This window comes from Juglans microcarpa x Juglans regia, chromosome 8S (genome assembly GCF_004785595.1).
Source record: "Juglans microcarpa x Juglans regia isolate MS1-56 chromosome 8S, Jm3101_v1.0, whole genome shotgun sequence".
Classification (NCBI taxonomy): Eukaryota; Viridiplantae; Streptophyta; class Magnoliopsida; order Fagales; family Juglandaceae; genus Juglans; species Juglans microcarpa x Juglans regia.
Genome location: NC_054609.1, coordinates 3,773,622 through 3,786,263, shown reverse-complemented (window position 1 = coordinate 3,786,263; position 12,642 = coordinate 3,773,622). Strand labels below are relative to the sequence as shown.

At 32.4% G+C, this 12,642-nt stretch overlaps 1 protein-coding gene across 1 annotated transcript; it reads left to right on the top strand.

The window, feature by feature from the left end:
- The first annotated feature begins 9,949 nt into the window (after nucleotides 1-9,949).
- Nucleotides 9,950-11,730, top strand: LOC121244959 (homeobox-leucine zipper protein HAT22-like). The gene is made up of 3 exons (XM_041143217.1): nucleotides 9,950-10,766; nucleotides 10,940-11,019; nucleotides 11,147-11,730. The coding sequence occupies exons 1-3, from the start codon at nucleotides 10,278-10,280 to the stop codon at nucleotides 11,433-11,435; spliced, it is 858 nt and encodes a 285-aa protein (XP_040999151.1). The 5' UTR covers nucleotides 9,950-10,277; the 3' UTR covers nucleotides 11,436-11,730.
- The last annotated feature ends 912 nt before the right edge of the window (nucleotides 11,731-12,642 follow it).

Genomic DNA, 12,642 nt, shown 5'->3' with positions numbered 1-12,642 from the left:
TACCCTGATTGAGATTCTATCTTTTTTGTTGTTTTTAATAATTAATTGTGCTACGATTTTGAATCAATCTGCCTGGTCAAAAATTTCGTCTAACGAAATTGATGGAATACATTTTTTTTCAATGGAACGATATCCCAATTTTATTTATTAACCCTCTCTTTTTACCTTTACAAGTATAGAGTTTGAAGGCTTTAAAAGAACCAAAACTAAACTGTGGTAATAATAAACTTTAAAATACTATACTAATTACACAGTGTTTAATGCCAAACAAAGTTTTTGGAAGTTGATGAGTTGCTGGATAAGAAGCCTCACTAGCTCCCTGCTTTTCCAAAGTTTGTTAGCCCATCAGCAAGGCAATTTGCTGATACCCTACCACGTGGAAGATCCTCTTTTTTATTTAAAAATTAAACTGAGATTAATATTATAATTAACTTATTTAAAGCAAAAACAAAAAAAAAAAAAAAAAAAAGGGAACGCCGAGTGGTCATTGAACTTTCATCAACTCCTGATAAATATTTTAACTATAAAAGATTACATAAAAGGAAACTTACAAACTGACATAATTTAATGTGATATATCAGATTATAAAATTAATTTTATTATAAAATAGATGTAATAGAAACCATGTCAGTTTTTAATTTTATTTTTACTTTTGTGTACTAGCATGCCTAGAAAAATAAATATCGCTTGGGTTGGTCGTGTTGTGCCAATAGTCGATCCTTGGGGATTTGGCAATTTAGACAAATCCAACCTGGAAAGCCACCCGAATTGACTCATAACAGCAAATGCATCTCCACTATTATCACTTCCGAATGGTCGATAAAAACGGCCAAAAGCCAATCCCAGATTCCTTTCCAAACAATTAAGCACCCTGACTCACTCGCCCATTAATCCACCATGGAAAGGATCGACCTCAGCCATTACCATTTCCACCAAAGCTCATACTCACCGCCCCATCAAATATATAATGTTTCCCATGTCAGCCTTCCAATACTCATGAGTCATGATATATGTTACCCCTCAATCGCACTATAATAAAAATGAGTATTTATGACGACTTACTTGCGACGAGAATAAATTCATTTTGAAAGAAAATATCTTGCAAACAAATAAGCAATTGTTTTTTATAATGTCTCTTAGATTGTAGACTTGCTCTAGCACCAAGTACATCTCATTTATTATACGAGAATTTTGAATTTTAATAAGAGACTTAAAAGAAAATTATAAATTCACGTGATTAAATATGACACATTTCTAGATCTATAAAATCTAAAATTATCATGAAATGGGGTTTGAGATTGCTATTAATGTCTTGAGTGCGTATTATTCTCTCGTCTTAAGGCTTCGTTTGGTTAATAAACTTATCTCAACTCATCATTACAATTTTTTTAAATTTCAATACAAAATATAATAAATAATTCAATTTTTTTAAATATTAAAATAATAATAATATTAAAAAATAATATTCTAACAATATTTTATCATCTCAACTCAACATTCAAATGCAGTCTAAACAGTTTAGCTAATTATCAGACAATCATGTCGAATTTTAACATGGTCCGAAAAGTAATTTTGTGCAAGTGGAGTTGCAGACAAGTCTGATGCAAATGCACCAGAAAAGGAAAATGATAGGATCCCGCTAGGGGATCCCGTTCATTTTCTAGATTGTTTTTTTTTTTGCGATTAAGAAAATGTTATTTAATAATATTGTAATTTTTTTTTAAATATTAAAGTGTTAAAAATAATTAAAAATAATTATTTTTAACACTTTAATATTTAAAAAAAAATTAAAATATTATTAAATAACATTTTCTTAATCACTAGGTTAAAAAAAAAAAAAAAAGGCAATCGGAAAAATGAACGGGATCTTGCCCACCTGAAAATTGGGCCAACTCAGATCATTCCAACTTCCTTTACTGTACATGCTGGGTTCGGCTCTAATTGGGCTAAACTTCAGCTATGCACTATAAAGGTCCTGTGCTAGCTAGCTTCAGTTTTGCTTGATGCTAGATCCGTTGAACTCTAACCAGGGAACGCTTGCACATTAAAATGCGTTCATTTTCTTGCAGATCTTTTTATTGGTGCGTGGGGGAATATGGCCATCCATGGGCATTCTTCAAGACAAATAAATTCATCTTACCCGTGAAAGCCATCCCTCTATCTTCCACAACAAACGTAAAATTCTTCGAAGACTTATAAATATTTTTTTATGCTAATTAATGCAGCAGATTTCCGCATCAGTGCTGCAACTGTTAAAAATATCATACAAATAATCAAAATTATCTCTTCCTATAAGTTTAAACTTTCAAAACAAGTTCTGGTTTTACAAGTTATAGAAAGAGGTTCTGAATTCGAAGAATAATCTTCAGAAAAAGTTGTCTTAGAAAGGAAATCAAAATAATACTAGCGCTGGCTGTCCCAAACCTTATAAATAGAGGATCAGGAGATTCCTCCTTACATCTCTTTATAACATGCTCATTAAAAAGATCTCTCACACCCACCATTAAGGGTGCTTGACGGGTGACCACATCCTGCCCACCTGGACTCCACATCAAATGGTCGGGCGGTTCTTTAAGGGAAAAAAATATGCAGGTGGGGGCCGGGTGTGGCTCCCCACCTGCCCAGGACACATTCGCCCACCTGCATATTTATTATATATAAAAAATCTATTATATTATATTTTTAAATATATATACAAACGGTATCGTTTAGGGTATTAAAAAAAGTCCCTAAACGGTGTCATTCTGCTGCCATATAATTAGAGCTGTAAAAAAAACTTATAAATCGGTAAACTAGATTAGACCGGACCGAACCAGTGGATTTGGTCTGGTATCGAGTTTGGTTTGATCTAGTACCGGTTTTATTTTTTTTATAACCGGTTAAAATCGATCCGGTTACGGTTTTTCATTTTCTAAAACCGGACCATTGTCTAAAACTAGAACCGGACCGAACCGGACTAGTTCATATATATATTATAATTTTTTACATTTTATATAATTTTTATATATGATATATATTATATATGAAATAGTTTTGTATTGTATAATAAATTACTAATTAATATAATATTAAATTTTAAAATCTTATATCACTATAGTCTATTGTCTTAATAATTATACTAATACTATATCACTATAAATTATAATATACTATTATATAGTATATAATATGGTATATAGTATATTAAAACCAGAGAACCGGATTGGAACCAATAAAACTGGAAGTACCGGTTTAAAGGACTAACCGGTGCAGAATCGGTTCTTGAAAATACAAAACTGGTGCATACTAATTTGGTCCCAAATTTTGTCTAAAATCAAACCAAATCGGACCAGTTACACCCTTATGTATAACCTTATCCCCTCCACATTATTCCTCCTTTCTCCCTAGTCTCCCTTTCTCTACGCTATCTCTGCTCTGTCTCATCTTTGTTGCTCTGTCATGTTATCGTCGCTTTTGCCATAGGCCACTCTTTCAAGTGTCGTCTTCCACTCTCCACTCTCAACTATTAGCATCTTGAACTATTTTATGTTGTAAATTGGAGATTTGGATGAAATATTCCAATTTCAATGAAGGTTGGGATTGTTTTGAATGGAGGATGGAATTAGTAAGTGTTGTCATTCTGTGAAGTTGGACTTGTGTGATGGAATGAACTTAGGATTTCAAAAATCTAACTTGGGGATGAAATCTGAAACCATATTTCGGCTTCACCCTCAAATCAAATTAGTCTTTTAGTAAGAAACCCTAATCTAAAGCTTATTTTGATGTTGTATACAAGTATCAATCCGAAACTCAAATATAAATTGCAATATCTTATGTTAGGTTTTCATATTGAAACCCTAATCTAGTTTAGGGCTTCAAAATTGAAAACCCTCTACTTGACTCGGGTTTCATTTTGAAACCCTAAACCAAATTAGGGTCTCAATCCGTGTCCCTAAACTAGTTAAGGAAACTAGCCCTATACTTGATTAGGGTTTCAAATTGATAGCATAATACACTAATAGTTTGTTAATTCATTATTTGTAGTTTATACTTATGTTATTCTTTTTTCGTAATTTAAGTTCTCTTCTTGTGACATCATGTTCTCATTTTCATCTTCTTTTTTTTTTTCTTTTTTCTTTCAGGATTCATTGGACACTTGGAGTTGATGTGACTAAGATGTTGGAACTTGGGTTTGTTTCTTTATTTCCTATTTCTTTTTTGTGATTTAGATTTGTTATTCTTAAGTTATTCAAACTTATTGAAATAGTTTTAGTTAATTGCTAATAATTTTAGAGTAATTTGTAATATTTTAGAATTATTAGTTAGCAACTTTATTAAATTCATTTTGGGATTGAAACTAATTTTAGAATAATTTATATATAGAGATAAGCTTTTTTAAAAATATTTTAGATTTCCAAAATTTTATTTATGTTGCTTAGACTAGAAAACAAGTTATGGGCCCACAAATAGTCAAAAAGGCTTTTAAATCAGATTTTAGGAAAAAAAAAATAGCCAAAAAAAGACTCGGATTTGGGCTCACTGGGCAGGTGGAGAAACGGCTCATAAACCAATCCACCCGCCCGGCAACCGAGCGGGGTCACCCATCTATGTAGGTGTTACGATCCTACATCAATTAAGTATGGAATTGGTTGGTGGTTTATAAGTTCTTATGCATCCTTTCTTTATAAGTCAGTTTTCAAGAGTGAGTTCTACTTAGTAGGTTTATAACAAATGGTATCAGAGTCATTCCACATATGCAACACATGTTGGCACGGTTGCAATCGTGCAGCACGGGGGTGATGTCAGCATGACAATGTTTGTCCGGGATTAGGAAAGACCTAGCTCACAGCCAGCCCATGTGAATGTCAGGATCGCCGAGGACGTCAACTGCAGAGCATTGTGGTTGTGACAATCCCACATCAATTAAGTATGAGATTGATTAATAGTTTATAAGCTCTTAGACACTCTTCTCTTGTAAGTCAATTTTTAAACGTAAGTTCTACCTAATAAATTTATAACAACACGACGGTGTCGGGTGCCGGGATTCATTCGCAACCTCCCACCCAGGTACGTGGGTGCAAAAGGAATGATGGCCGACTGCCCTCCCTCTAGGAGCAGCTAGCTAGGTGGGTAGGAGATGCTCCACCTTCTTTGTTTCGAACTTTTTTGAAAAGACTAAAATAAAAAATTTCATTTTAAAGCCACTAAAAAACTCCAAATTTCTTGTCAAACAAAATACTTATTAATGTGCTACAGTAATACACTAAAACACAGACTCTAGTACTTGGGTCTTTTTATAATACCCCAAAACTTAAGGTCGACGTGTACCGTGTACGTATGGTACTTCTATTATAATGTGGTAAAAAATAACAAAATACGTCTCAGCTCACGAGTAATATGCATGGGCGTCTCTAGATCAGATTGTAGCCATGGAAGGAAACAGTCAGGTTCGTGGAGGGTACTGAGGTGGGGACTAAAGGTCTATCTCTGTCTGTCTTTCCCTCTCTTTTTATCTGAATGCTTGCTTTTAGTCCCACGCAAATAGTAAGAAGATATCCTAGACGATATGGGTCATGGGGTTAATCAAGCGACGTTGCTTTTGGAAAAAAAGTCGGTGCATAACTAATTGTCTATATATATGATTTGATTCATATCAAAGAAGATTAGGTTACTCTTGACTAGACCTATGTTGTCCCACTTTTCAACGTATTTTATTCCACGAAATCACGTATTATTAGAGTTTTAATACTTACAAATCAGTATATAAACACACTACTAATTACTATGAGACCTATTATAATTATAAAATAAAATGTCAAATTACAAATAATTATCTTTTGTTGAGTTAATATGGCAAGCTTCCATATTGGTAGTATATATTTTTTTAAGGTATCAATAACAAGGCTTGGAAAAAGACTTTTTCATCATGTCATTGTTCGATAGGAAACATTACTCTATATATGTATCATGTGTCCAACTAACCGTCAGGAAAATTAACTGAAGAAATCTATAATTTACAAGCTCGTTTACTGATGATCAGTGGCGGATCTACATAGCCCAATTTTTTTTCAAAATTCAAAATAGCCCTTAGATTTTATTCAAAATTCCATGTATATAGAAATTCATCCCCCTCCAAAAAAACAAAACTTATTCCCATATTCTTTCTAAATTTTTGTTAAATTTCAATATATATATATATATATATATGGAAATATCTCTCTCTAATTTTTTCCTATAACCCTTAGATTTTGTATAATTTTTATATATTATTTACTGTCAAGGATGCGACCCCACTAAAATTAAGTTAAACCTAAGATTAGGGAAAATAATAAACTATTAACATTGACTCCAAAGTTTTTTATTATCCAATATTAAGTTTCTTAATATAGAATCCAAAGTAGAAATACAAGAAAAATCATTTAAGATTAATTATTTATATGAAAAATAGTGGAGATGATTTATCCTCTAAACTTCATTGAGCAAGGAAAAGTTTATTTAATATCTCAATTGTAGCATTTTATTCTTAATGTGACACCAAAATAGATAGATTTTACATAAAATTTGATAAATTAGCTTAGATATTAGAATGAAAGATGTCATTCTAAAATATCACTTGATAGTTTCTATGAAGAAAATAATTTTCAAATATTTCATATTTACAAAAATAATAATGGATGAATATTATTCTGTGAAATATTGTCGTCAAAAATCTGAAACAAATATTAAGTTGTATTTTTAAAATTTTATTTTTACCTTATTTGGCAAATTATCGAGATTTAATTTTATATATAGTTATGTTTTATAATTTTGTAATATTTTTTCGTTTTACATAAACATCTCGTGCAGTAAAAAAGTTGGCCCCTAAGAAAAATTACTGATTCCGACACTGCTGATCATGACGATACACCAAATATACTAGGAACATTGAAGCTTGACAGATAAAAAAGCATAAATAAATACTAATTAATATTTTGAATTTTTTATAACTATATTAATAAATCTCGTAATTAATAAACTTGTACATATATTATTTCAAATTAACAAGATAAAGTACTAGGCCTGTCAATTAAGTACATCTATTGATTTAATTTTAAAAATGGACCAAGTTCATGACCTAGGGTACTGTACTTGTGGCGTACGTAATCTGTTTCTGCATGCGCGCATACAGTCCGTTTCTTTTTGCTTCTCTTAATTAACAAATCTGCAACAAATTAATTAACTTAAGTCATGCGTGCGTCATGGGCCAATCATCCTCATCTCAATCTCTCTCAACAAGATGCTATCATGCTGATAATTATTAATAATATTCCAGAAACTCATGTAACGTAGGTTACAACCCAAAACCTAATTATTTATATTGTATGTACGCAGCAGAGAAAGATTAGCAGATCACAAAGGTGGGGGCTTGGGAGATATGGGCGGTTTGGAATGTGAGAAAAAGGGCGGATGGAAAAGCCAAACAAAGAGCATAATCCCAAAATCCCACTGGTCGGCTGGCTCTATTGCCAGGAAACACATGATCTGAAACCTTATCTCCAACACCACCACCATTACCATGCATTACCCTTTCTCCATTATTGCCTATTTCTACACTCTATATATATATATATACATAATCATGATTCATTGATCATCATCATCATCCTTTAGACTTGAATGTCCCATCATGCCAAATCATTTGTGGGTCCAAAACCCTATCCCTTGCCGCCTCCATGCTTCATATCACATGTCTAGCTATACATAACAAGTGTTTAATTTTATATATATCATGGGATGGTGAAAGAGAACGTCCATCATTATTAGTGGGATTGGGTATAGTTTGATTTTAAAGCTTTCCCTTTTTCTTTTCTTTTTTTCTTACAAAAATTTTAAAAAATAAATTTATAAACTGACATATTTTCTATATAATAAAATAGATTTAATATATATCTTTTTATAAATTTATCATATTTATTTATTTTAAAAAAATTTGTGTATTCTAAATCCAAGTTTTCTAAATCATCCATTTGGACTAACATGATGTAGTTATATGATTTTGTAGGGGCTAGAGACTTGTCAATGAAGGCTGGTATGATCCTTCTCGCCTAGAACGTCCACTTAATTATTAAGATAACTACTTTTTCTTCACCTAACAAATTACCTTTGAATACTTGGATCCTTTGCTTTATGGTCGCATTATTGAAACTATTTTCCTGTGACAAATCACTGTTAAACGAATGAATTAAAGGTAAAGAGTCCATTTATGGACAGTTAGATGTCTAATTGATGGAAACTTGTTCATTATGATTCACATGCAACTTACATATACAGATTCGCCGGTGGATCAACCGTTTCGTATCACAATCATTTCCCACCACTAAATTTCAAAAAGGAAACGGATGCTTTATCTTATGACTTTTTTAAAGATTTTGTGGCTTATAAATAACACTTCGTACACATCATTTTTTAAGATATATACTTCAAAATATTATTCTCCATATATATATATATATATATAAATAATAGTTACAGTCGTGAATGTGTAAGGGTCGTGAAATCACTTTTTTAAAAAATAAATAAATATAAGATCTACAAGAAAAAATAATAATTTTTTAATAATATATCTTACTATTTTTCAAAGCAACTATACGATACTTGCGCAATCCATGACTGCATGTACTCATATATATATATATATATGTATATATATAATAAAAATAATAGCACGGGCACTATTATAATTCTTCTTTTTTTTAATTTTTTGTTTTTAATCATACTAACAAATGTGTCTACACATTTTATGTGATTGTATAAGTCAACTACTTTAAATGGAAAATTACTCAGACTGTAAGTACACATCAACCAGCTGTGATTCAAAAATGATAAAATTTAGGATGAAAAATAACACGATTTAGAAAATTGCTTATTTGTGATCATGCAGTTATTTTTTATAAAAATGATTATTTCTTGTTAAAATAAATCTGTTTTCGTTACAAATACTTATTTTTTTTTTGTAGCTAGCATATATAATTTAGCTAATAATATATATATAGATGATTTAGTTAATAGATATTAAATTTTCTATAGAAGTAGTTTAACTGTCAGGGGTAGACACGATCTACATGCATGGGAGTCATAGTCTATGTTTAATAATTGCAAAACTATAATTGAATGTACTAAGTTATAAGAATTCAACCTTCAAAATCAACTTTCTTTAGGTACACAGAGACCAAGGAACCAAATTCGAATGGTAGTTCTCTTCCGCCCATAATAATAAATATTGGTTGGAAGTTGGCCTGATCATTATATTATTAATCCACGCATGCACTACGTACGTTATACACATGTTCTCCTTGTATTCACCAAATTAATTAAAAGTAGTAGTTATATCTGGCTACCTAGCGAACGCATGCTCGAATAAAGTAATTATTTACCAGATCATCCTATATATATATATATATATATATATATATATATATATATATTCTATGCATATATAAAGTAATTAATTAAGTCATGGAGTGGGGAACAATATTTTATGGTCTGCAACTAGGTGAACATTAAGGAACACAGCTGACGTGTTGGCATCTGATGCTTATGAGTGTTGTCTCCATTAATTGGATTCATGTTTGAGTACTAAACTCACAGTTACTGATCATGTTTTAATACTAATTATTCACTGTTTACAATGCCTTAAATCTCTCTCTCTCTCTCTCTCTCGACGAAATTTTAAATTAATTGCAGGATCGAAATGAAAATTTCAGAGGACATAATGAAAAGGAAAAGGAAAAGGACAGAATCCTGTTATGCGAATAATAAGATGTTGTTCATTAATTTACTTGGAATGAGTTAAATCAATTGAATGTAAAATATAGAAATAAATTATGAAATAATTAAAATATTTCATGAATACTTTTTAAAGGGCCCAAATTTATTGTCTTTTTCATGCGTTCTTGTACGTACACATCCATCAACTTTCCATGTGGTTCCACGCATGCCTTGATTGTATACATTGAATATGTTGTCTACTTGAAGACATAAAGAGAGATTTCTTTGTCAGGGTCAACCTAGGGGAGAGAGAGAGAGAGAGAGAGAGAGAGAGAAGAATTTCATGATCCACAAACCAGATTAATTCGCTTCTCTACTCGATCATTTCCTTCCACTGATCAATGCTCAGTCCCCACACTCCTCCCACAAGAGGACCTTTACACACGTTCCTTCATTTTCGCGATCAAGCAGATCTTGCCCTCCATATATAGCTTCTCTATATTAATTACGTGCTCGCTCCACTCGAACAAAAAGATTAGGCTTTGTACGAGATGAGTCTCGATGATGGCGCTTGTGACGCAGGCCTTGTTCTTGCACTTGGCTCCCAAGACAAGCCAGAAAATCACTTGCATCCTGATCAAGAAAAGAAGATCAAGATCAGGAAGGAGATCACGTTTTCCTTAAAGTATGATCACTTGTTCCCTTCTCTTACGTTAGGCCCATCAGATCATGAAACTTCCACATACAAATTTTCATCAAAGATGGAGGATACAAGAAAAGTATGCGGTGAGCCTGTAGATTTGCAAAAGCAGGCTGCATCTTCTCTTAGCCCAGTATCATCATTTTCAAACTCCTCTAGCATCAAGAGGGAGAGAGAATCCGGGGGTGAAGAAGAGATTGAGGTAGAGAAAGTGATGATCTCTTCAAGAGTAAGCGATGAGGATGAAGATCAGGCTAGTCCAAGGAAGAAACTTAGACTTACCAAAGAACAATCAGCTATTTTAGAAGACAGCTTTAAAGAACACGCCACTCTCAATCCAGTATGCCCATTATCTTTCTTTAACTTGATAATCCCTCTATATTTGGTAGCATATATGCATCCTTTCTTTTGTGCTTATGAACTTTATGTTAAAAAATATAATTTTCTAAATAATTATGAAATATATTTATTTCTCTCCTTTTCCGTCTTTTGCTTTTTGATTGAGATTATCAGAAGCAAAAGCAAGAGTTGGCAAAACAGCTGAATCTACGGCAACGACAAGTAGAAGTTTGGTTCCAGAACAGGAGAGCCAGGTTCTGATCTTGATCATCACTAACATAAATCTTAATCTTGGCCATGAAAGATTAGTTTTATGTTTGTATGAACAAGTATAATTTTATGCCTTCCTTCCTTCGCCTCGATCCCCCTCTATTTACACAGGACTAAGCTGAAACAAACTGAAGTAGATTGTGAACTACTGAAGAAATGCTGCGAGACGCTAACAGAAGAGAACAAGAGGCTAGAGAAAGAGCTCCAAGAGCTGAAGTCATTGAAACTAGCAGCTGCGCCTTTTTATATGCAGCTTCCGGCAGCCACCCTTACTCTCTGCCCCTCTTGTGAGAAGCTGGGTTCTAATGCTGGGGACGTCTCTTCCACGAGCCCTTTCTCAATTGCAAAGCCAAAGCCTCAGTTCTATAATCCCTACACCCATCCATCAGCAGCAAGCTAATTATATCATTATTGCTTAGGCAATTACCTAAATTAATGACCAGAAAGCCGACGTTTTTTGTTCAGGATTCTGTGTCATATATATATATATATATATATATATATATATATATATATAGGAAGACATTAATTTAGCTTAATTAATTTGTACAGATCACTGGCTATGATCTATATGTGGTATAAGAATTATTGGCTAGGTTAATTCATTTCTATATATATTATATTTTCAGTACTCTCTCTGAAATTATGTGTTTGTAATTATTTAAAAAGAATGAAGCTAAGGATATATTGTTCTTTGTTGGTTGCTTTCAGTCACTAGTGATGATGATCATTAGAATTCATCCAGATCTGCTTATTAATTTGTTATCGGAATCTAGAAATTGTGGACAGCCTAAGACAGATTTCTGTTCAACGTACGCCATGCAGTATATGATGCCATGATTTGATGAGGCGTGCAATTGAACATCGATCGATCCCACCAACATGCATGCAGTAATTGCAAGCATGCATGCAATGTTGTCTCAAAGGCCATGATAATAATTTGTTATCTCATGTTGTTGTCTTTCGTGCAATATTGGTGTCGAAATAATATTATCAGATCAATTAATACTTATAACAAGCTGTGTACGCATGGTGACACCGGTGAGAATACTCAATTAATCCCAGTATAGAGCATCCGAGCGCTATAACGTTAACAAGCAGTGAATGATATATAAGATGTAGCATTCCTTCAATTTGCACAGTCAGATGCGAAACGTGTTAGATTAAACTTGAAATATTAGTTTTATGGTTGCATGCCTCCATCTCTATCTTTTTTATACAGCGAAATGTTTGGTCGACACAAAAATCTAATAAAAGTAAATTTACAAATTGACGTGTGTCTTGATATTGTATGTCAGATATCATATCAAACCACTTTCTTGAGTAAGTTTACTTTTATAAGATCTTTACATAAATTTAGATCAACTTTTATTATATATCCACTTCACATGAATGCATGTCATGTTTCTTGTGCTTTTCAAATCGTGCACTCTTTTCCTTATTTGGAGCAGAATTCGTTGTAATAATCTTATGTAAATAAGTATATATATCAAGTAAAGCTAGGGTTCGTTACCCAACATAGATTCAGTAATTGCTTCTCATCACCCTTGAGTTATAAGCTGCATACGATCAGTCAATATATTTGAATGATCTATACGTTTTCCAAT

Excerpts from the sequence above, each read along its gene's own strand:
- LOC121244959 (XM_041143217.1), top strand. The coding sequence starts at position 10,278 with ATGAGTCTCGATGATGGCGCTTGTGACGCAGGCCTTGTTCTTGCACTT. Across the intron at positions 10,767-10,939 it reads AACACGCCACTCTCAATCCA|AAGCAAAAGCAAGAGTTGGC; the intron begins GTATGCCCATTA and ends TGAGATTATCAG. Across the intron at positions 11,020-11,146 it reads TTCCAGAACAGGAGAGCCAG|GACTAAGCTGAAACAAACTG; the intron begins GTTCTGATCTTG and ends CTATTTACACAG.